General features: G+C 50.9%; 1 protein-coding gene across 1 annotated transcript in view; it reads left to right on the forward strand.

The window, feature by feature from the left end:
- The first annotated feature begins 7314 nt into the window (after window positions 1-7314).
- Window positions 7315-23591, forward strand: part of RASSF4 (Ras association domain family member 4) — a 35446-nt gene continuing 19169 nt past the window's right edge. The window contains exons 1-3 of the mRNA XM_025397378.1: window positions 7315-7338; window positions 18198-18283; window positions 19793-19868. Coding sequence (XP_025253163.1) covers window positions 18222-18283; window positions 19793-19868 — 138 coding nt within the window. The 5' untranslated portion in view covers window positions 7315-7338; window positions 18198-18221. The remainder of the gene's footprint in view (window positions 7339-18197; window positions 18284-19792; window positions 19869-23591) is intronic.

Below are 23591 nucleotides of genomic sequence, written 5' to 3' on the forward strand. Positions count from 1 at the left end.
CAGGGTTAACAGGTCAAGTCTAGCTAGCTGCGGGCCAGCTTGGCCCTTCCCCCTTGGGGAATGTTTTACATTCCTTGGAAGCTGCATACTTGAAAGAAATAGAGAGGACAGAGCTTCCCTCCAGGACATGGCAGCAGCCACACTGTCTGGCTGGTGGATTTTCCCAGAATGCCCTGAGGATGGTGTGTTTTAAAACGTGCAGTCCCGGAGCTGGACAGATCGCCCTTGTTTGTGCATCTGTGCTGTGCCCTCTCAAGGTTCCTTTCCTTTTCCATCTGGGAGGTCTCCACTTCCTTTGGCTGTTTCACATCCTGGCTTGAGGGAAGGTCCTGATCACTTACTAGTTCACAGCCTTGCATCTCAGTCATATCTCACTATTCATAGGAATTCTGGAGCCCAAGCTGCAACACCAGGCTCTTTGTGGAGGAAAATCCATTTTTAAGACATTCTCCTTTGAGAAGCGCTGTCCTTCTGTAAACCCTCCTACACTGAACTGTTTTGTGCCTACTTTCCTTTCACAGTGCTGCTGTTTGTTAAATGATCAAAATATTGAACAACATAAAGTCACTTTCTGATGTTGTTAAAATTAGAGTTATATTGAAAATTTAGTTTGTTCAGGAGTCTTGCCATAATATTTTTGTCTTTTTTTAAGATGATTTTAAAATCACCATAATTATTTTTGTCTTTTTTTAAGATGTTATCTACTCACAGCAGTTACAACGTCCATTAATAACAATCAGCTTACCAGCTGCCCCACACTGTCTGGGCCCCACAGGAGAACAGCCCAAGGCAATATTGGAGGGTGGTGAAGTGTGGATGGGTGGGGAGGTGACAGTCCTGGGGAGGCAGGGGCAGCCTAGGAAGGTGGAGAGATGTCCTTCTCCAGCCTTCCAGCTTGTTCTGTTGGATAAATCTATATCTATATCTAGATAGATAGATAGACAGATAGATAGATAATAGATAGATAGATATTTCCAGTAGCTTGAAGATAGGGAGGTGAGGATAAAGGGAAAAAGCTATCGGCTCCTCAAAAAACCAGGCCTAGTTACGTTCTCTGCATGTGGGCTTTCAGACCATCCTTGTCCTCATAAATGTATTTGGAGTAGACATGTGTCAGACAGCTCATCCTTTTCTCAGAGACCAAGTAGAGAAAGTGATTGAGCCAAGCACTTATTTTTTCCCCAAAAGGAAGTTTCAGCAGCAGTTTTTAAAAGTAACCCTATGCTCACACACTTATTAGTTCTGCAGGGTAGGATGCAAAGGGTTTTCTAAAGCATAATTGTAATGGAAAAATAATACATAAAATCTTGCATTTGTGTGTGTGTGTTTAACAAGAAGGCACTTATGCAGCATATATCATTAAACTTTATGTACACTTGGAGAATAAATTATCATTTCTAGTCTGCCTCTGGTATGGGTTGAAGAGTAAAATATATTTACCTAAAGTTATTATTTATATGCTAACAAATGGAGTTAATCAAAACTATTTCATGTAGAAAGAAAAGATAAGTGGTATGCAGATTTTTTGAGAATTCACTGAAAATTGACGGTAAATACAAAGTCTTCTGTATATTAAGATCATGCAACGGGATGACCTCATTGCTCAACGATTTCACCAAAGCAAACAGAGCAAGAAACGTTCTGTATGTGGTCTCTTCCTGCCAAGCACACACAATCATCAACTGTTTTCTAAAGAACACACATTTGGAATCACACAGACTTTTTGAAAAATTGATTGAAAAGGTCATTTGTGGTAGGGCATGGTGGCTCATGCCTGAATTCCCAGCACTTTGGGAGGCTGAGGCAGAAGGATCATTTGAGTCCAGGAGTTAGAGACCAGCAGGGCAACATAGAGAGACCCTATCTCTATAAAAAAAAACTTAAAAATTAGCTGGGTGTAGTGACACATGGCTATAGTCCCAGCTACTCAGGAGGCTAAGGTGGGAGGATTGCTGGAGCATAGGAGGTCGAGGTTGCAGTGAGCTGTGACTGTCACTGCACTCCAGCCTAGGGGACAGAGCAAGCAAGACCTGCCAAAAAAGAAGAGAGAGAGAGAGAGAAAGGAAGGAAAGGAAAGGAAAGGAAGGAAAAGAAAAGAAAGGAAAGGAAAGGAAAGGAAAGGAGAAAAGAAAGAAGGAAGGAAAGGAAAGGAAAGGAAAAAAGAAAGAAGGAAGGAAGGAGGGAAAGAGAGAGAGAGAAAGAGAATGAAAGAAAGAAAGAGAAAGAAAGAAAGAAGAAGGAAAGAAAGAGGAAGGAAGGAAAGAAGGAAGGAAGGAGGGAGGGAGGCAGGGAAGGAAGGAAGCAAGGAAGGAAAGAAAGAAAGAAAGAAAGAAAGAAAGAAAGAAAGAAAGAAAGAAAGAAAGAAAGAAAGAAAGAGAAAGAAAGGAAGAAAGGAAGAAAAAGAAAGAAAGAAGAAGGAAAGAAAGAGGAAGGAAGGAAAGAAGGAAGGAAGGAGGGAGGGAGGCAGGGAAGGAAGGAAGGAAGGAAGGAAGGAAAGAAAGAAAGAAAGAAAGAAAGAAAGAAAGAAAGAAAGAAAGAAAGAAAGAAAGAAAGAAAGAAAGAAAGAAAGGAAGGAAGGAAGGAAGGAAGGAAGGAAGGAAGGAAGGAAGGAAAGAAAGAAAGAAAGAGAAAGGAAGGAAGGAAGAAAAGAAAGAAAGGTAGAAGTCATTTGTTTTTAATGTAATGTTGGATACAATGAAGGGGAAAAAATCACATAAAGTCATCCATAAAAGACCTTAAGGAATCAATCAGATCAATTAGAAATTAATTCAAAATCCCATTTACTGTCTTAAGAGAATGGTTTGAAAATGGTTCTCATTATTAATATCATTTACATCAAGATATATAAACCTATTTTTCAGGCCTCAAAAATCTAAATTACATCTCAACAACACGTGATTGTACCCAGCCTTTTCACCCTGGGAGCACCAAAGGGAAGAAGGTAATTTTTCGGTCTTTTGGAAGCTGAGCCCTGGTGCCAAGATGCCTCAAGCCAAAACCACACAGAACAGCCTGCCTGACAGACGGGCCGGGTAGGCTTTATCAGGCTTTTAGGTTCTTATGAGCTTCCCTACTTGCAAATCAAACATAAATTTGTCCTTTGTGGCTCTTTCATAAAAACATTAGCTCGTGAGTGTTTCCATTTGTCTTTTTATGGATCTTACAAGCCAGTCCGAACTGTTTGCAGAATAACAGCATTTCCTAAGTCTTTCTGAGGTAGGAAGGCCAAAAAGAATGCAATTGCCCACGATGAACAGGACGCCCTGCTCACTTAATGGACTCCCAAAAGCCTCCTTTACTGGGGTGGCGCCCTGGAGCAAGAAGTCTTGCAGGAACTTCTGTGTGGCCTTGGCTCCCCTGAGACCCACTGTGTTCCATTAGAGGTAGATGTTGTTTTCCCTCACTCCCGGGTGGTACAGACACCACCACATGGGGCCACCAGGCACAAACCTGGACTCTACTGCTATCTGTACGTGTCATTTGGAGGGGGATCTCGGCCTCCCTGAGTCTGTTTTCTTACCTGAATCTGGCAAAAAGAAAAAAAAATCAATCATATATCAAATATTGATTAAACACTGTAACAATTCAGACAGAATCAGCGTTTAAGGAAGCATAGTGTTGGCCGGGCGCGGTGGCTCAAGCCTGTAATCCCAGCACTTTGGGAGGCCGAGACGGGCGGATCACGAGGTCAGGAGATCGAGACCACCCTGGCTAGCACGGTGAAACCCCGTCTCTACTAAAAAATACAAAAAAAAAAAAAAAAACTAGCCGGGCGAGGCGGCGGGCGCCTGTAGTCCCAGCTACTCGGGAGGCTGAGGCAGGAGAATGGCGTGAACCCGGGAGGCGGAGCTTGCAGTGAGCTGAGATCCGGCCACAGCACTCCAGCCTGGGCGACAGAGCCAGACTCCGTCTCAAAAAAAAAAAAGGAAGCATAGTGTCCCTTCCTCTAGGAGCTCATGATAAAGAGCTGGAATATACAGCACGCCAGAGTGGTACGCGTGGGTCAGGGAGGGGCATTTTACAGAGGGCCCAGGGAAGGCCTTAAAAAGGAGGTGATTTGTGATTAAAGACCTGAAGGAGGGGAAGAAGGGGAAGGAGGGAGCGCTGTGGACATCTGGGGAAAGAGCCCTCCATGGGAAGGCATGACCCTGACAGGAACAGGCTGGGTGTGTGGGAGAAACAGTGTGATCAGAGCAGGAAGAAGGAGAGGCAGTAGGAGGAGATGAGGTCAGAGAGACAATTAGGGGACAAGATCATCTAGGAAAGGGGTTGGCACACTATATATAGCCCTGCCATCCATTTTTTAGAATAGTTTTATGAGAACCACAACCATGTCCTTTCGTTTACATATTGTCTATGGCTACTTTCAAACTACCCCAATAGTGGTGAGTAGTTGTGACACGGACCATTTAGCCCACAAAGCCTAAAATATTTACTATCCAGCACTGTACAGAAAAGGTTTACCAACCTCTGCCTTGAAGAAATAGGAGCTAATTTTTCTCCATGGTAGGGAGTCTGGAGTAGGCAGTGCAGGGATGGTGCAGAAGCTCCATGATGTTAAGAACGATCCAGACACCTTTGATCTTTATGCTCTGCCAGCCTCAGCATGTGGACATCTTGCATTATGATCTCAACGTGGCTGCCAATGCTCCAGATATTACATATCATGTACTCATTTGAGACAGGCAGGCAGGAGAGACATCTGTTCTTTCTACCAGGAAAGCAAAAGTTATCTTCACCATCCCTCAGATCTCTCCTCCCCCAGCACACTTTCCCCTGTCTCTGTGTCCAGAAGTAGGTCTCATGGTCACCTCTAGCTTCACTGAAAAAAGCTATGAAAAGGATTGTCAAGACTTAGACAGCTGTTTTTTTTTTTTTTAACTGTAACCCACAGTAAGAATGCAAACAAAAAGTTCCACAAAACACAACTTATATTTACTGTTTGTGCTGTACACTGATATTTTCCCTTGCATTTGTTTAAGTACTAGTCACATCATCAACTAAGTTAATTTCATGACCCACTGTTGGGTTGTAAGTAGAGTATGAAAAATACAAGTGGGCATGAGCCATAACTAGGGGCTGGCATGTTGCTGCTACAGACAAGTTGGTTTTTCTCTCTCCTTTCCCTCCCTCTTTCCCTCCCTCCCTCCCTCCTTCTCTCTTTCCTCTCTTCCCCTTTCCCTCTTTCCTCCCTCCCTCCTTCCTTCTTTCCTCCCTCTCTCCCTCCTCGATCTTTCCCTCCCTCCCTCCCTCCCTCCCTTCCTCCCTCCCTCCCTCCCTCCCTCCCTTCCTTCCTTCCTTCCTTCCTTCTTGTCCTTTTCCTTCTTTCCTATCTCTCTTTCTTTTTTGCAAAGAAGGAAGTGGATATTGGCTAGCAACCGACACGATCGGCAGCCTCCACCATAAGTGAGCTGGAGAACACACCCCGTTCTATTGAACCCTGAAAGAAAAGGTGAACCCTCCTTCTGAGGGAACTGAGGATGCTGACAATGGACACTTGTGTCCGATGTAAAATTCTAGCACTCGCAGCCATGAAAGAAAATAACAATGTGTCCTTTGCTGCAGCATGGATGCAGCTGGACACCATTATCCTAAGCGAACTAATGCAGAAATAGAAAATCAAACACCACATGTTCTCACTTACAAGCAAGAGCTAAATATCGGGTTCACCGAGACATAAAGAAAAAAACAATAGACACTGGGGACTCCAAAAGTGGAAGGGAGACAGCGTGGCAAGGGGTGAAAAACTTCCTACTGGGTACTACGCTCACTATCTGGGTGACAGGATCAATAGAAGCCCAAACCTCAGTACCACACAATATACAATTGTAACAAACCTGCACATGTATCTCCTAAATCTAAAATAAAAATGGAAATTTAAAGAAATGCAAGAAGTAACACCAACTGCCCAGGAGTGCTGAAGGAATTGCATGGGATCCCCAATGTAAAGCACTAGCATAGTGTCTGAGCCGCAATAGGTGCACAGGACACATGGGCTTGCTGTCCCAAACCAGTCCTCACTCAGAGCCACTCATGGCCCTGTGAACAGCATTAACTGGGTCAGAGAGAATGATTCACACTCGAGTTCCGGAGAGCCCAGGGAAACTGTTATATCACCCTGTGCTATGTTTACTTCTCCTATCAGGAGTGATTAAATTCTTAGGATCTCATGCTCAGAGGTTGACAGCTATATTGAATTTTACCCACTGTTTTAAAAAACCTTTGGAAGCACCCAATTATTTGTCTCAGCTTTGATGAGGGCTGTGGAACAGCAAATGTGTCATGACAAGTCATCAACCACAGGGACCCTCAGAGCTGTCAAAGCATGGGCCATTCTCCAAAAATTCAAGCAAACGCAGAAATGGGAGGGCCCCTGAACCGGGTATCTTCAGTCCTGTCACTTTTTGCAGGTGGAGGTTGCAACATAAGTCATACAGCAGCCATGTAAGCATTAGCAAAGGCCCTCTAAGTTGGGGTTCAGGGACCCATGAGACTCAAATTCCAGGCTGATTTTGGTGCATGTGGCCACCTGCGTTTTCTAGAAGATACATATCAGATTCTAAAATGGCCATGACACCCTAAAAATATTAGGAAACGCATGTTGAATGAAACTGAAATGATTTATGTTAGGGGTGGGAGAGAACAGGTCCAGGGGTCAGAGCTGGGAATGGTGAGATAAAGCAGAAATTACAAATGTTTTCCATCAACCCCATGCCCTGCCTTGCCACCCCCACGCCCCAGAAACACTGAACTGTTTCCAGTTCCCCAAATGGCCTGTGGTTTTCTGTCCTCTCTGCCTCCGTGCTGGCAAACCTTCGTCCAGGAGGCAGTGACTGGGAGAGAAAGACTAACTTCTTCTTATTCACCAGATCGGATTTCTTAAACGATAAGAAGTTCTAAGTGGCCATGCCAAGCAAACAGCCAGACTGTACAAAGGTGCCCCTAGAGCAATAAATAGCAAATGCTCCGGGCTTTACTGATAAGCCTCCCCAGACTCCAAGCCCCACCAGGCATGCAGACAAGTGACTGCAGTGATTGCAGCGCCTGCGCAGCGGCCTTTGTTGGAAGTCCAGGAGTCCGCGTTACCCCGCAAAGTCCCTGGCCGCCGCCCGCACACCGAACCCCTCGGGGCTGAGTCGGACTGCTTTCTCCGCGCGTCCCGGGACGCCCTCGGGAACTCAGGAACGCGCAGCGCGCTGAGCAATGGCCTGGGGACACCTGGCAGGTCACAGGCCCCTAACCTTCCCCGCAGCCCCTCCGGCACCGCCCGGCTCCCAGACCCTACCGGTGTTCCCGGGGCGGGGCGAGGCGGGGCGTACGGGGCGGTGCCATTGGCCGGTGCGGAGTGAGGGGCGTGCCCGGGGCGGGACGGAGAAGCCGGGGCGGCACCATTGGCCGTGCAGGGCAAGAGGCGGGGAGCGGGGCGGGGCGAGGGTCGAGGGGGCGGGGCGCTGGGCGGGCCTAGTCCCGAGGAGCTGAAGCCGGGGGTCGGCAGGCGCTGCGGGGGCAGCTCCGGTGCAAGCGAGGGCACGACACATGCAGTGGCTTCTGGACTGCGCGATGACTGAACGGTGAGTGACGAACGAGCAGGAGAGTGCTTGGGCGTCCATGGACCATCCCCTCCGACCCAGGACTGCCACCAGGCAGGGACGCTGAAGCCTGGACACTTGTGCCCTTCGGCCGCAGCACACAGGGTCCCTCCCCCTGCCAGCTTGGCGCATTGCGGGCCTCGGGCTCATTACTGAGAGTGGGCACTGCGCCTGGCACCTCTGTTAAGCACTTTAGGGGCTACAACCTGAGCACGACAGGTGAGCGCGGCCACTGGCTACACCTTTTTTGTTCACCTTGTCCTTAGCCAGTTTCCTAGAAGTACTGATCCTAGAGTTGGGGAGAGAGCCTAGAGGCCTCTGGCACAACTCCGATTTCACTGATGGAAATCGAATGCCTAGATAATAGCAGCAGGGGTCTGTCTCACAATCGCTGTCTGTAGAGGGCTTGCCTTGCTCTGGGCCAAGTGCTTTAACACAGTATGCCTCTTACTCCTCACAGCAAGTGAGAGTCCTACTTTCGTTATCCTGTTGTCAGATGAGAAAACTGAGGCTTAAAGAGTTACAAAATTGTCCACCTTTACCGGATGAGTTGGTGATGTAGTCAGGATTTGAACCCCGGGCTTGCTGTGCCGCTGGGTCTCTTATTCTTCACCCCTAGTCTCCCGAGCTCATCCTGCCTGCTGCCCTGCTCTTCTGGGCTCCTGACTCCAGACCCGTCCTGCACTTCCCACTTCCAAAAGATGCCTCAGTGTTTTCATTAACCTGGCACAGCGGAGGAAGGGAGGCCTCCTCTCACACCAGAGTCAGTGCCCAGGCCAGGGCCAGCACTTTCTTAAAACACAGTAAGGAGAGCTTCAGGAGCCCCATTTCACAGAGTAATTAAATAAGGTCGCACAGCAAATAAGGGCTGGGCTTCTGGAATTTGAACCCAAGCAGGTTAGACTACAAAGCTATGCTGTGCACTCACAGAAGAGCCCCTCGCTGGCTTTGCTGTAGTTTAACTGCCTACAGTACTAAGGTGTCAATCAGGATTTGTTGCCAAAATCCATTTTTTTTAAAAAAAGTTAGAAATGAATTGGTGAAGTAACAGGTAAATATAGACCTTCCTGCCTTCTGTTCCTCTGTGTGGTTCCTTAGCTACTGCTGCCAGGACAGCAGGTTAGGGGAGAAGACAGGAGGGAGAGGGTCAGAGGAGAAAGAGGAAAGGAGAGAAGAGAAGAGATGAAACTCATTAAACTTAGGTTTAAAAAATTGCTCCCAGAAATTGTCATGGGCTGTTTCAGCACTTTGTCAGTGTATGGGAAGGCTGTTGTCGTTAGTTCTAGCCATAATTCTTTCTATGTGTAGCGCTGGTGATTTGACAATAAAAATGTTGATGCCACAGATTAAAGTGTCTATCTGAAACTCAGGAGATGGGGCTGTATTTCCACCATGAAGCTCCAGTGGGTGGCCTGGAGGTCGAGAACAGAATCAATGTCCAGGGTCCCCCTGGGTCAGGACCAAGTGGACCATGACAGATAACAAAGAACATGAACGAAACTTGGGTGTGTGTCAGAGTTCAGATTCTGGAAGTGCAAGGCCTCAAAGGGGAGACCCTAACTAGGAGGACTGCCAGAAAGCCTCTGCCCTGGGCCCCTGGGGTCTGGGGCCTGGTTTCAGTGGTCAGCTCAGACTCTCTCCTCACTCATGGCCACTCCTACAGGGAGGCCTCACATTCCCATGTCTGGGGCCCCACGGTCTCTCCAGAGTCCCTGACTCCCAGTGTCAGTACGAACAGTAATGGGAGCCTCTTTTCATTATGGGTGAGCCCCACACAAGGCCCATCTTACATGTCTCCTCATTCGTCTTCACAGAAGTCATCGAGAATTTTAGTTATTTAATTGATGAGGTGCCCAAGGTTCAGAGAGGGAACTGGACTTGCCTAAGGTCACAAAGCCAGGCAGTCACAGAGCAGAGCTTACAACCCAGAGCCTTGCAAAGGCCAGGTGGTTATTCTCTCTCAGAGGACCTTTGGGAAAACTGTTTTAAAATAAAGAAAATCAAATAGAAAGTGGCTACACTTCCTAAAGCTTCTACAGTTTTTTTATTTTTGTTAAAGAGAAACTTGTGCCCAGGGTCTCCTTTTCTGGCTGTCCCACCTTCTTCCCTAGGATATACTCTGGAGGAAGAGGCCCAGAACCCGCTCTCTTTGCCCTGCCTGGCCTTGGGAAGCGGGGGTGGGATGTCATTGAGCCCCATAGCTGCAGAGCTGGGAAGAGCCCTGAAGACTCTATATCAGCTGCCACAACAGCTCTGGCTAAACTGAGGCCCAAGAGATGGCACAACACGCTAGGATCACAGGCCAAGTTAATGCCACAGCAAAATTCACATGCAAGGCTCTACGATGCCCCTTTGCCTCTTCTTTCTTGCTGTGACAGGTTTCAGCAGAGACTCTAAACCTGGGATCTGGGGATCTGGGAGCACGTGGACAAGAACTGTCTCATCCCCCTGCAGTAGTATGCAAATTGTGTGTGTGTGTGCACGTGCATGCAGATTGCAGCAACATGCACATACATGCATTTTCTGGGGAGACTGCACTAAGCTTTCAAGAGACTCCAAAGGACTCTATGACCCAAAAGATTCTGAGACCCTTGTGTCTCACAGGGCCCTTGTGTCTCCAGCAGTGGCATGTGGCACATAGGCCTGGGGTAGTGGACAGCATAGGTGAGGGCAGCCGTAGAGAACCTCCAGAGCAGCCCTGCAGCAGCAGGCGCCCAGAGGGGTCTACCCCTCTGCATTACACTCACAGCCCCAGGCAATTGGGATATTGGCCAGTGCCCATTTTGGGCACCTGTTTGGCCCGAAAACCATAGCTAAGAAGATCTTTGTTCCTGTGGAGCTTCTCTCTCTCTCTTTCTCTCTCTTTTTTTTTCCACTCTTGTTGCCCAGGTTGGAGTGCAATGGCACGATCTCAGCTCACCGCAACCTCTGCCTCCCAGATTCAAGCGATTCTCCTGCCTCAGGCTCCATAGTAGCTGGGATTACAGGCATGTGCCAGCCCGCCCGGCTAATTTTTTGTATTTTTAGTAGAGACGGGGTTTCTCCATGTTGGTCAGGCTGGTCTCGAACTCCCAACCTCAGGTGATCCACCCGCCTCGGCCTCCCAAAGTGCTGGGATTACAGGCATGAGTCACTGCACCCGGCCGGATCTTCTCTTCCATAGGGAGGAGGTGAGCCTGGTTGGTGGGGAAGTTGAGGAGTGGTTCAGGGGGTTCCAGGGCCAGGGATTGTATGTTTAAGGTGTAAGGGGGAGCAGGAGGACTGGAAATGGTTTTCTTGTCCCAAATTGCTTTGCCTTGAAACAAGGGCAGAAGCCAGAAGTCTTGCCCACTGGGAAGGCTGGTCTGTGATCTACATGAGTGCTCAGGGCCAGGCTCTCAGAGGAAGGGGAACTGTATCAGGGAGGCCTGGATGCTGGGCTGGACTCAGAGAGACCTGTCAGTGAGAGCCCAGGACCACAGCGAGGAGTAAAGATGAGCCAGGCCTGTGTGGTCAGCCCAGGGCAAGTCGGGAGCGGAGGTGGAGGGGAGCTCTGTGCCCGCCTCTTCTGGACTCCCCTGGTCTCCACTGTCTCTACCCGGACAGTGCAGAATCTTCCGGGACAGGGAGGAGTGAATTGAGCCAGAGGGATGGTGGTGGGAGTGGAGAGGAGGGGTCTGGTGATTGGAACTAGGCAGCAGGAGGGGATAGCAGTGTGGAAGGAGGTGGGAGCGGCAGCTGCTGAGGCGCTGCCTGCCATCTACAACCAGACAGCCGGCTCTCGCCACAGAAATGCTTGGCTGAGGGTACCCCCTCAGAGGCACCTGGTGCTGGCAGACACTGCAGCTTCTTCCCCGGCCAGGCTTCTGTCGTTTGCTGGCTAACAGGTGCTGGGAGGGGCCTTTTAAAGGTTCATTGTCCTCTGTGCCCTGTTGCCGTTGTGGCTGGCATTTGAATGTGGTAGCCATGGACTGCAGCCAGGAACTTAGTCCCCCCGGAATGCCGGCAGCGTGGCCTGCACCTGCTCTGTGGCCTGCACTTGCTGTCCTCCTCTAGCAGGAGCAGCTCAGGCCCCCAGCTGTGCCCCACACCCTTGTCCTCCTTTCTTTTGCTTTCCAGGTCACTTTCTATATAACCTATTTGATTTAAATCATGCTGAAATAAGAAAATAAAAATCACAATTCCAGGAAATGTTAAAACAGAGGTAACCAAGCTCTCAGCCTTCACAGACATGCTTAGAACATTTTAATTTGGATGCCCGTACGTTTTCCCTTTTGCCAAGCAAGGACACCACATCTATGCTGGCCATGTTTTATGTAAGAAGGGTCATTGTCAGACAGAAAAGCAGACAGCACAGTCTTAAAATGAAAGGCTTTCAAGTGGACTCAATTTCGTGTCACGAAAGCCTCACTTCACTCAGCATCTTCTGTTCCTTTTGCCACTGACCTGTAGGAATTGGGCCCCGGGAGTGACTGGAAGAATCACAGTCATCTTCTTCTGTAATTACTGTCCCCACAAACACAAAAAAAGAAAGACAGCCCATGCCTAGCAGCTCTAAAGCCCTCAGCGGCCTTTGTCCCTCAGTAGCGACAGCAGGCTGGCTGTCTGCACGGCTGGCAGAACAGCTGCTGAAGTGGAAAGGGAGAACAACTCACTGCTTGTTCACTGGGACAGGTAGCCATGGCTGGCATGCCGCCCAGGGGGCCTCCTCTGGGTTACAGAGGGCCCTGGCTGCAGTTGATCACTCTGGTTGGGGACAGAGTGTCCTCCAGCCTGGGAAACAGGCGTGGAGGCCTGAGCTCTGTCCTGGGACCTGGGGGAGGGGAGCAGGCCCAGACAAAGAAGGCTGAACTTTCCCAGCAGAATGGCACGGCTGGGGGGAGGGGAGGGCCCGCTAGCTGACTTGGCCTGTCCAACTGCATCTGTCACTCTGTAGTTTTGAGCCTGAGCCTGGGTGGCAGGCCAGCCCCAGCCCGTCCTCTCCTGACTCCTGCTGCCACCCATGCAGCCTCGCTTTAATCCATTTGTGTATTAGGCTTCTACCTAGGATCTAGTTTCAAGATAAGGTTGTGTTGTTTATAAAAGACTGGAAAATACGCTGGCAGAGATTCTCAAAGGCCCCACCTAGTGCACTTGGAGATTCAATGCAAAAGGCTGCTCCAGGAAAATGCTCCAAATAGAGACATGGCTCCCTTTCCTCTCCTGTTGGGTGTGTGTGTTCCCCCTTGTAGCTCCCTCCTGCCACAGCTGTCTTTTAGACACCCCTTATGTATTCATGCAGCTTCCTATAAGACTCGCCCAGTGATGTCAAAACGAATGAAATTCATCAAAATGAATGCAAGTCTGGTTAAGGGGATAGGGCGCAAGCTCAGTGTTGCGTTCTGCAGTGGAATTCTGTGAGTGATCCTGGAGCTCAGGGAAAACAGGTCTTCTTGCGGTGTTGGGTGTGAGAACCAAAGAGACAAGTGACTTTTGTGGGAGCCATAGGCTCTTAGCCCCTGAAAGTTTCACTAAAAATCAGACATGAGGTGGATTGATTAATAGGAGAAAAGGCATACACATTTACTTAAGGTGCATGCATGGGAGCCTTCAGAATGATGGTCTAGTTTCCCAGTGAGTTATATACCATATACAGAGACTTATATACCATTTTGAGGTTACAGAAAGAATAGGGGCTTAGATTCTGGTGAAACAGGCTATGGGAGGAGGAGAGGCTTGACTAGTGAAAGTGACCTTGTTATGTAGATGAAGCCTCCCTCAGAGAGACTTTTAGAGGTGTGGATTCTCAATCTCTCCTGGATGTGGGGAAAGACCTGGAAAGGGGAGGGGGCCTGGTTGCATTAATGGAGATTCTCTACAGATGCAAATTTTCCCACTGAAGACACTCTGCCAGCCACTTTTTTCAGGATGGGCAAGTGGCAGCCATTTAAGAATATGTCAAAGAAATGTATGTTAGGGATAAAATATTTTCATCTCCTTCCCTTGCTTAGGGCCATGAAGCTAATGAGTGCTGGAGGACACAGAAATGTGTGCCTCTCTCAAAGGAGAGACTGTCTTTGTGTGGAGCCGAGGTTCCTACCCTGTAAGGCTCAGGACCCAGCCCAGCAAGCTGGAAGAGCCTCCCTTTGCTGCAGTGGGCCCTGAGCCACCTCCCTCAGCCTTGTTTGCTGACCCCCCTGCCCTCCTCTGAGATGCCATGCCCCATTCTCTGCCCCAGCTGTTCACCCCACAAGCCCATCTTCTCCTTTACCCCTTCACTTTGCCATCTGCAGTCTAGAACTCTACTTTCCTCCTGGTTTGTCTCCTCTGAGCAGCCGCCCCCAGCTGATGCCATTCAATCATGGCTGGAGACACTCAACCATAGTTGTGTCCTGTAAATAAGCAGGCATGCAGGGGAAAAGCACTCATGAAGGCCAGCGAGGGAGAACCATGCTTTTCAAGTAGTATTACCCAGAGTCCTAGGAGATGAGGCTCTCTGCCACCATCTCACTGTTAACCACGGCAATCCCCTTTAATCTGTTTTGCATATATTTTCTATTTGAGCAAAGAGTTCCACAGTTAAGAAAATTTCAAACCCATTGGAGGTCAATATTCTTGTTGTACAGATGGGAAAATTAAGGCCCAGAGAGGAGAAGGCATGCAGCTAAGCACCCCAGAGCTCTTTAGGAAGCATCTTCTATGAATAAGTAACCACTGCCTGACTTACGGGAAATTCCACTTCTAAGTATTCCTACTACGTATGGCAAAATGAACTTCTTCCCCACACGCTATAGGAGACTGGAAGTAAATGTAAATCATGCCGTGTCGTGAATCAGAAGTCACAAACTGGAGCCTCACTGTCTAGTGGACTAGGAGGGGTCCCCAAACACTGGTGGGACTTTGACCCCAGCTGATGTCCAGGCTCTTGACTCCTTGAATTCCTTCTCATACAAGTCAGAAAATAGTGAAAGTACACACTCAAGAAGGGAGAGTGTGCAAGGGAGTTGGGAGCTGCTGCCTTGATGGGTTTCTTTAACCAAGGGGGGAATATCCAAGAAGATTCCTGGAAAAATGTGGAACTTTCTTGAAACTGTGGTGCCACCCATTTTTACGTCACATATTGGTGTTCTGGAACTGTCACGGTGCTGTGGGTGTGTGACTTAGCATCCCAGAGAGTTGCCTGGTTAATGAGTGAGGAGAAACCTAGGTCGAATCCAGCACCATGTTGGGTTCAGTTGGTCTTAGCCAGCTTGGCCACGCTCTGATATTTTAGAGTCTTATGACGCCTAGCTTCTTATAACTCCTATTTCAACAGTTTCCTTTTGATGGTCATGTGAAATGGCTGCCTGGAATTTGCTATTCTCCTGCAACCATCTGTATTATTCCTGTATCACCACTAGGTGTATCTGTCTTACAAAGGTGTTTGGTTTATTTACAAATATATTTAAATATAAAATATTACATTAAATATATGTTGTTTTAATTGGATTATGTATTTCATGAGACTTGGTCTGGGTTATGCTGCAGTAACAAATCCCTGATACACCAGTGGCTTGTCACAGCAGAGGGTTATTTCTCTTTCTCAGTCTACATCCAGTGTGGGTTGGCAGACGGTTCTGGTCCACAGTCACTCAGAGACCCAAGCTGACCATCGAGTAGCTGCACAGTTGAAACACGTGGCTTTCTGAGCCATCATGGCGGAGACAGGAGAACTGCAGGGTTGTGCACTGGTTCATAAAGCTGCTGGCCTGGAAGGGACCCACACGCTTGTTCGCAGCTCAGTGGTCAGAATGAGGCCCATGGCCCCAGCCAGCTGCAGAGGGCCAGGGTGGTGAGCGATCACATGGGCATTCCAGGGACAGTGCATGCCTCTGCCAGCCATCCACCTTTCAGTAGTGGAATACAGCCCAGAAAAATCCAGATTCCTGGCTTCTTATGAAATGCCAAAAGAGTTGCCACGTCGCAGAATGAATGTGCCCCCCATTCCCCATGGACCCCGTGACGAGTGTCCCTCAGTGGAGTCACCTCCGTGGCCATTGGAGACTTTTATATTATTTATTCCTGCTGTATGTGCACAGCTCTGGAAGAGTAGACTTGGAGGGAGTCTAGAAGCTTCTTGTATTTATTCAGCAATTTAACAACCATGTATAGACTTCCTGCGATGTGCCAGGCTTATACTTGGGGCTGGAAACTAGTGGTAAAGTACCCTGCCCCCGTGCTCCTGTTCTCTTGGGAGGGAAGTCTAAACAAGAGCTGGGTTCTGCAGGGCCCAGTGGGGAAATGGGAAGAGGTGATGGGGCAGAGAGGGGCTGCCCTGACATGGACTGGGGCTTTTCTGGCAAGGCTTTCCAGGAGGAGCTAACATCGGAGGAAGGAGTAGTTCTGGGTTCTGAACAGAGAACAGCACTACAAAAGCCCCAAGGGAAGAAAAAGCATAGAGCCCCTTAGGGGAGCCGTGAACTGTTCAGTGAGCCCGGGGCTTAGAGCAGGAAGTTGGGGTGGAAGCTGGATACAGAGGAAGGCAAGAGAAAAAAACACTGCCTGTTATGTGGGGGTAAATCCAGCCCTTCCTGTAATGAGTTTGCTGAAAGCAAGATTTCGTTATGCTGAAGACCCACAGAAGCAGTGTGGGCTGAGAAACCCAGTCCCATGGCTCACCCCGGGCTGCACTAGGCTTCTGCCTTGCAAACATATGAGGAACTACCCAGAGAGGGGGGCAGATCACTTTTTCCACAGGCAAGCGGAGGTGCTGAGGAACTGAAACTTTATTTTGAAATCCCTGTTGCCTGGCCAAGAAAAATGCAGCAAGAAGTCGCCGGCTCCAGGCCTTGCTGCTGGGGGCCTGACATCCTTCCAGGCCCTGAGGTGCCTCACTCTGGAGCACGGCAGAGGGGAGGAGGTATGGATAGGATGATCCTGAGGTGATCAGGAAGCCCACTCCCTCAAATCCTTCCCCTTCTCCAGGCCAACTGTATTTCCCTGCCTCTGGCATCACAGGCTCACGCAGGGCTGATGTTAGCACAGAGGGCAGGCTCATCACATTTGTGGGTGTCAAGCAAGGAGGGAGAGAGCAAATTGGACCTGTCCAAGTGAGTGCCCGAGGGGATGGGCATTCTGCAGGGACGGGCTCTGAGGACATTAATAAATACGACAGCAGGTGGAACTGAGCTTGAGCTCCCCGCTCCCCGTGGCATTAGAACACGCTCAGGTCAGGAAGACATGATGGGTTTGTGTGAACAGATGTGGGGGAGTTGTGAATGAGTGGAACTGTGCTGTGGGAAGGATGTGGTGTGGCCCCAGGCTGTGCCCCCTCCCAATGTGTCCTAACACCCCCAGCCCTGTGCTGCAACTTGGGAGATGGAAGGTGGAGGCAAGGTCAGCATTGCAGTGTGTGTGTGTGTGTGTGTGTGCATGAGATTGTGTGTGTTTGTGTGTATGTGCGTGTGTTGTGTTTGTGCGTGTGTGTGAGCATGTGTGTAGGTCTGGAGTGTGACTGTGTGTTTGTGTGCACGTGAGAGTGTGTGAGTGTATGTGTGTGTGCATGTGATTGTGTATGTGTGTTTTTGTGTATGTGTGTGTATGAGTGTATGTGTGAGAGTGTGTGTGTGTGTGTGTGTGTGTGAAGCTTTACCTCCCTGCCCAGCATGTAGGAGGCCTTGATAAGAGTCCTTGGCCACACTGACATGGGGGAGTGAGAGGAACAGGAAGTCGTGCAGATGCCAACAAGATCCAGAAAGCTCTGGTGGATTTACCGTCCGTGAAAGAAACCTGGGGAGGGCAGGAGCAGCTCCTCAAACTGGTCAAGGCTGTGTGTGGAAAGAGGGAACAGTATGTGTGTGGAACAGTGTGTGTGAACAGTGTGTGTGTGGATCCACTAGTGATCCTGTGGGCTTGAGATTACTTTGTTGCACAGACGAGGAAAGGAAGGTTTGGGGGTTTAAGTCACTGCCTGTGTTCGACATAGAGAAGGTGCTAAGAGACCAGAATCAGGGGTCCGAATGCTGGAACAGTGGCTTTGCTGCTTACTTGCTGGTAATCTTGGGCAAAGTGCTTAAACTCCTGTCCCTGTCTTCTCATCTGTAAACTGGGAATATGGTGATACTCACCTCACAGTATTGTTGTAGGGACTGGATGAGATAACTCAGAGAAGATGCCAACCGTCTACAGCACATAGGGAACACAGGCCGACTAACCCACTGCCAGGAGAGCCAGTGATGGGCCACTGCCTGGCTCAGTGGGAAGGCAGGAGAGAGGCCCAGGGTAGCTCTGGAGGATTGCAGGAGCAACCAAGGCAGAAGCCATCAGTCAGGCTGTCCCAGCCAAGGGAAGGGAGCATGTGGTCTAAAATGCTTAGGAGACAGATCTGGATTCCTGGGGATTATGGAGAGTCTTCCGAGGTGGGCGGCTGAAAGGACCAGTGTCACTGGCTCAGCATGACTTTGCCCAACCAAGGGCAGCTTGGCTGACATGTGGCCATGTGGGTCTGGGCCAGACCCTTTCAGCTGCAGCCACCTTGTGCCCAGGCAGTGTGATGCCAAGGCTGACAGTGTCTGTGCCAGGGCTGCAGGTGTTGGGTGCTGCCCTGGCCAGCATTCCTCTGGCTCACCTGTTCGTCCACTCTTCCTTGTCTTCCCAACAAGTAACTTCTAGGTCTGCAGACAAGAGGAAGAGAAGATGAAGGAAGACTGTCTGCCGAGTTCTCACGTGCCCATCAGTGACAGCAAGTCCATTCAGAAGTAAGCCTCGGTGTGCAGGTTGGGTGGGGGAGTCTTCACATTTGCCATTCCCCTCATCCTGGGCAGCCTTTAGGTGGAGGGGTTCTGAGCACTTGTTCAGATATCTGATGGGGTGCCCTGGGAGACAGTGATGGGGTGCTTCTTTTTGAGCCTGTCCAATAGGGGATCCCCAAGCCACACATGTCCATGGCTGGGAGGCATGGGCAATAGAAAAGAGGCTCCAGATGGCAGGCCCTTTATACTAAATAAGTGTGTACGAGGCCTCATTATAACTTTTACATTGATTGCATGTTGACAAATAGTAATTTAGATGTATTGAGTTCAATAAAATGTGTTATTAATGCTAATTTCACCTGTTTCATTTTCCCTTCTGTATTAGGCCATTCTTGTGTTGCTATAAAGAAATACCTGAAGTTGGGTAATTTATAAAGAAAAGAGGTTTAGTTGGCTCACGGTTCTGGAGGCTTATAGGAAGTGTGGTGCTGGCATCTGCTTGACTTCCAGGGAGGCCTCAGGGAGCCTCCAGCCATGGTGGAAGGCGAATGGGGAGCAGGCACTTCACATGGCGAAAGCAGGAGCAAGAGAGAGGGAATGGAGGGTGGTGCCACACACTTTTAAATGACCAGATCTCGTGTGAACTCAGAGCGAGGGCTCACTCATCATCGCGGGGATGGCCCAAGCCACTCATGAGGGATCTGCTCCCATGATCCAAACACCTCCCACCTGGCCCCGCCTCCAACCCTGGGAATTACAGTTCCACATGAGATCTGGGTGGGGACACAGATCCAAACCATATCACCTCCTAACATGTACTAGAAGATTGAAATTACCAGTGTGGCTCACATCTCACGTCTGTTGGCCCCACTGCCCCACAGAGCCCAGCTTGGGTTCAGGCAGCTGTCTAGGCCTCCCCTCCCTCCAACATTAGCCAGGGCTGTGGCTTTCCCTTCGGGAAGGGAAACAGCATTGAGGGAAAGTGACTTACTGCAGACTTCAGGGCCTTACTCAAAGGACCATCACCTTCTGCTGCGCCTTCGGAAAGTCAGGGTGGGGAAGAGGCAGGCACCCCTCAGGGTGGCCCACAGCAGCAACAGCAGGCCTTGTAGGAAGTGATATGGGGAAAAGCAATAGGCTGTACAATGCCACAAGCAAGTCCAGGGCATTTACTGTGAGGAAGCAACGCAGGTGGAGGACAGGGAGGCTGCCAGGGCCTTACCTGTGATAGTGAAAATGTCGGCACCCTGGACATCCTGGACCAGATGCAGGCCTGTCCTGTGAGTCTCGCCTCCTCCTCAGCCCCACCCCAATGCCTCCCACCAGGGCCATGTGCAAAACCATCTGGGTGCATCGCGATGGCACAGTCTGGTCTCCTCTGGTTATGCCTGGCCTGTGAGAAGGGTGCTGTCACACTCCTTTTACAAATGAGGAAAAAGAGGCCAGGGAAGCCAAAGACCAGAAGCCGAGGCCCTGCCACACCCCAGGAGTACATGTGTGTCTTTCCCTTTCTAGGTCGGAGCTCTTAGGCCTGCTGAAAACCTACAACTGCTACCATGAGGGCAAGAGCTTCCAGCTGAGACACCGCGAGGTGAGCCTGTTGCTCTTGTTCATAGAGGTCACCATGTACCCTGCGAGGCCCTGCCTGACACGTGTTGTTTCAGGGTAATGATGAAGACCGTTCCCTTCACGCTCAGCAGTGACCCAGTTTGGACAATAAATTATATGGTCACTCTCATCACTCACCTCTGACCCTGAGCCAGGGATCAGGTTATCAGCAGCCAGGTCATCTCCTTGCAGAGGGTCAGCACATCCCTTCCAGAGTTCCTAGTGGCAGAAATCACCTTGGGGGTCTTCCTCCTTCCCCATTCCCCTGAGACTTTTGTCCAGGTGAACTGCTGCTGAGAGCAGGTCCTTCCTCCGCCCATCACACCACTCAGCGGACGAGAGGAGTTGGTCCCTCTCTGTTCCCTGCTGGCCCCGCCACATACCTGCATGGTCTTACCTGTGGCTCCTGGTCCCCAGTGCTTTCATTTGTAAAGTGGGGTGTGGGGCTACACAGGGGCTTACAGGCCCAGGGGCTCACAGCAGGCAGCGCAGGTGTGGGGAGTGGGTCCCCACTCAAGGAGTCAGCTGCCCATCAGATCAAACCATCCCTGCTATGCAGGACCGTAGGCCTAGTGCAGCCAGACCCTTTCTGATTTTTCAAAAAAGGATAGATTATCTGGAATTTCATGAGGAATTTCCCAAATCTTGAAACATCATGTGGGCTAAATACATGTCTGATGCCAAACACAGCCCTCAGGCACTGGCTGGACTCTGCAGGGCCTAGGCTTGGGGGACCACCCACTGGGCAGGGCAAGTGGAGCCCTAGTCTTGTGGTCATTCACATCCTCCGATGTTTCACGTGGGAATCTTGGTTGGGCTTTGTGGCCCTATCTTGGTCTAATTGAACATATTTGTACTGCCTAATGGCAAGTCTATCGTGGTAAGGCTGTTTTTGAGGGGGGGTTCTGCAGTTGAGATTGGGTTGGCTCCTGGACTTTCTCCCATCCATCAGCATCTGACCAGGGCTGATGGATTCCAAGTGCCCCTCTGTTGTTGAACACAGGAATGGGCAGGGCAGCCCCAGGAAACTCAAGACCTCCTCACTAGTCCTGGCTCACTAGTCCTAGTCCCCCCTCTTCAGTAATTTAGACACCCTTCTACAGCTCCCAGGCCAGAGCTGGCCCAGGCATCCAGGCAGCTCTGGGCAGCCGGGGGTTGCCAGTCAGTGGCAGGTCAGAGGGCCAGCCAGAATCTGCTGCCAGACGGCCTCAGCCAGCCCCTGAGGTGTCCCCTTGGCCAGCCAGGCCAGACGTCACACCCTTCGGGAGCTTCTGGCTCCTGGTGCAGGCTATGCTGGGCTGCCTGTGACCACCAAGCATGGTACAAATCTCACACTCCACCTCCTTGACCTGCCCAGGCCACAGGGCCCGATAACTTGCTCCCCTCCCTCTCCTGCCATCTCACCTCCTGACGCTTGCTTCTGTGACACCTGTCTCACCCTGCCTGCCCCCATCCTGCCCTCCCTAGGCCAGGCACCCTGTGGGTCCCTGTGCAGAGTTGGTGGGTGACTTAAGCAGCATGTGTAGGCCTGGAGAGAGCTGGGGTGAGTTCTCAGTCCTGAGCTCCAGTGTGCTGGGCAGAGGGAGGCACTGGGGAGAGGGTGATGGGGCCACAGGGATTTCCACCTGTGCTGTTAACACAGGCCACTTCATATCTGGTGGAGGCCTGGGGTGTGGTCGCTGCTGTTGAATGCAAATTCCTACCACGCCCCTCCCCCCGGCCTGCTGAACCGAAAACACTTAGTCCTCCTGTCCGTGTTTTAATGAGCCCTCCAGGGCATTCCGGTGGAAGGTCAAGTTTGAAAACCACTAGTAAGAGCTTAGTTTTGGCACTCGGGATTCCCCAAGATAATCCCCTCTGTAGGAATGGTTGTCGGGGGCAGGGGTGGTGGGGCAGGAAGCCCCAAGAGCCTCCACCCTGCGTTTGTGGTTTGTGTATGCTGCGGGACAGCCCACATAGAGAACTAGGGGACTCTAAGGCTGGGAAGAGGTGCTCTTGACAGCCCTTAATGATAGAAAGTCAACCCACCAAGGGGATTTTCCTGTCCCTAACTCTGAAGAACGTGTGAGGTTTGACCTGGTCTCCATGGAGCCAGAAAGTACCTTTCAGGAAACTTCTGTAGCCTTAACAGCCCAAGGGGTACCGGCCTGAAGAAGTGTGCATTTTTGCTGGGTCACAATCACCACATAAGATGAGGCTTCAGGCTGTGACGCTGATAGGCCTCCAGATCTCACTGCAGCCCTGTGACGCACCCGGCACGACGACCTCCTGGACCTCTGGGCACTTGCTACAGAGGCAGGGCCATCCCAGGCCAGTCTCTCCTCAGGCACCACAGGCCCCAAGGGCTGGGCAGACAAGAGGAACGGACACTTCCCCGGGGAACCTCCAATGCACCAGGCGCTTTGCCTCTCCTTATTTAGTATAAGGTGATACAGGAATGATTATTTTCCAGGCAAAGAGATCGAGGCTCCCAGAGTTTAAGTCTCTAGACAAGGTCACATTGCAGTAAATGAAAGGTGCTGGCCATGGCCCCAAGATCACAGCCACTCAAAACGGCAATACCATTTCCAGCATTAGGCTTTGGAGGTCTCCACCCAGTATCAGTGAACAGGTCTCAGGGACACAGGGAGCTGTTTGTTGCCCTTGAGCCCCAAGCCAAGGGGCTCTCAGGCTGGCCAGGGGCTCACCACCCAGGGTGCGCTCCCAGAGCCGCCTGAAAGAGACCCCCCCCCCCCGTGTTCTCACTGCCCCTCCCCGCTGCAGCACCCGCAGCCTGAGCAGTACGGTTTGGGGTGCCTTCTCCTCCACTGTCTCATCGCACTTCTCCGAAGGTGGGCAGGGCCACGCCCTGGGGCCAGCGTCTCCTTGTGAGCTTTCTCCTCGCTTCCGAGGGGCCAGAGGAGGGACGCCTTCTCTGGAGGCTGAGGCGCCGACTTCCTCTATCATGAACCTCACCTTTGGGATAATTTTGCTTGTATTACAACAAAAAGCCTGAACAACGGGGAACAGCCTGTGCCTTTTGAACATGGCAAAGGGCTTTAACCAGGCTGGCTGGTATCTCAAAAGAAAAAAGGACTGCCGGGAAATGTCCTTGTGTAAACCCATCGCTCTCGGCTCTCGGGAAGCAAGTGAGCCCCAGGCGGCGGAACCCTCTCCGGGGACTGCGTGCCGGCCCCGCCCGCCTGCGGCGCGGCGCCGAGGCTCGAGGGCGCCCCCTGGTGACCGCGGACGCGCTCCACACCCAGTCCCGCTCCTAGGCCCTGGGACCCCCTCAGCAATGCGAGAAACGGAAGGGGCTTCCCCTGGTCCGGGGGCTCTCTCCCTCTCCCAGGGGTGCGGAAAACCAACATCCCGCCTTGAGAGAGTTGCCCCGTCCCCTCTCCGAAGGCCTGGCAGACCACTGGCCCCCGGAGTGACTGACCAGCTCCAAGAACATCTGTTTTCTGGGAGCCGCAAAGCGCTTCCCAGCCTGCCCACTCTGGGCAGGGCCTTGTGTCCCAATCACTCCCTTCTTCACCTCCCACCAACACCTTCCACCACCCACCCCCACCCCCCTCTCCACCTCCCACCCCCACCCCCACTCTCCTCTCCACCCCCAGCCCCACTTTCCTCTCCACTCCCACCCCCACCCCCACCTTCCACCCTCACGCCTTTCTCCACCTCCCATCCCTGCCCCCACTTCCCTCTCCATTCCCTCTCCACCCCC

Source organism: Theropithecus gelada, chromosome 9 (genome assembly GCF_003255815.1).
Source record: "Theropithecus gelada isolate Dixy chromosome 9, Tgel_1.0, whole genome shotgun sequence".
Lineage (NCBI taxonomy): Eukaryota > Metazoa > Chordata > Mammalia > Primates > Cercopithecidae > Theropithecus > Theropithecus gelada.